This window comes from Penaeus monodon, chromosome 32 (assembly GCF_015228065.2).
Source record: "Penaeus monodon isolate SGIC_2016 chromosome 32, NSTDA_Pmon_1, whole genome shotgun sequence".
NCBI classification, from domain to species: Eukaryota; Metazoa; Arthropoda; class Malacostraca; order Decapoda; family Penaeidae; genus Penaeus; species Penaeus monodon.
Window position 1 is genome coordinate 37802630 of NC_051417.1, and position 262 is coordinate 37802891.

At 66.8% G+C, this 262-nt stretch overlaps 1 protein-coding gene across 1 annotated transcript in view; it reads left to right on the forward strand.

The window, feature by feature from the left end:
- The window catches only part of LOC119593863 (chorion peroxidase-like), a 39506-nt gene that overhangs the window by 19538 nt on the left and 19706 nt on the right, over nucleotides 1-262 (forward strand). The window contains exon 10 of the mRNA XM_037942893.1: nucleotides 54-240. Coding sequence (XP_037798821.1) covers nucleotides 54-240 — 187 coding nt within the window. The remainder of the gene's footprint in view (nucleotides 1-53; nucleotides 241-262) is intronic.

Sequence of the window (262 nt, forward strand, 5' to 3'; positions counted from 1 at the left end):
CCCCTCGCCTCCTCTTCCCCACCTGCTTGGCCTCACTGTCGCCTCGCCCGCAGCTCAACCAGCTCACGCACTGGATCGACGGCTCCAACGTGTACGGCTCGACGTTGGAGGAGCAGAGGGCGCTGCGCACCGGTCGCGGCGGCCTCCTCAAGACGTCGGGCAACAACATGCTGCCGATCAACCCTGACCAAGGCGGCGACTGTTCGGCTGGCGACCGGGGCGCTCTGTGTCTGCAGGCGGGTACGTGTACACACACACACAG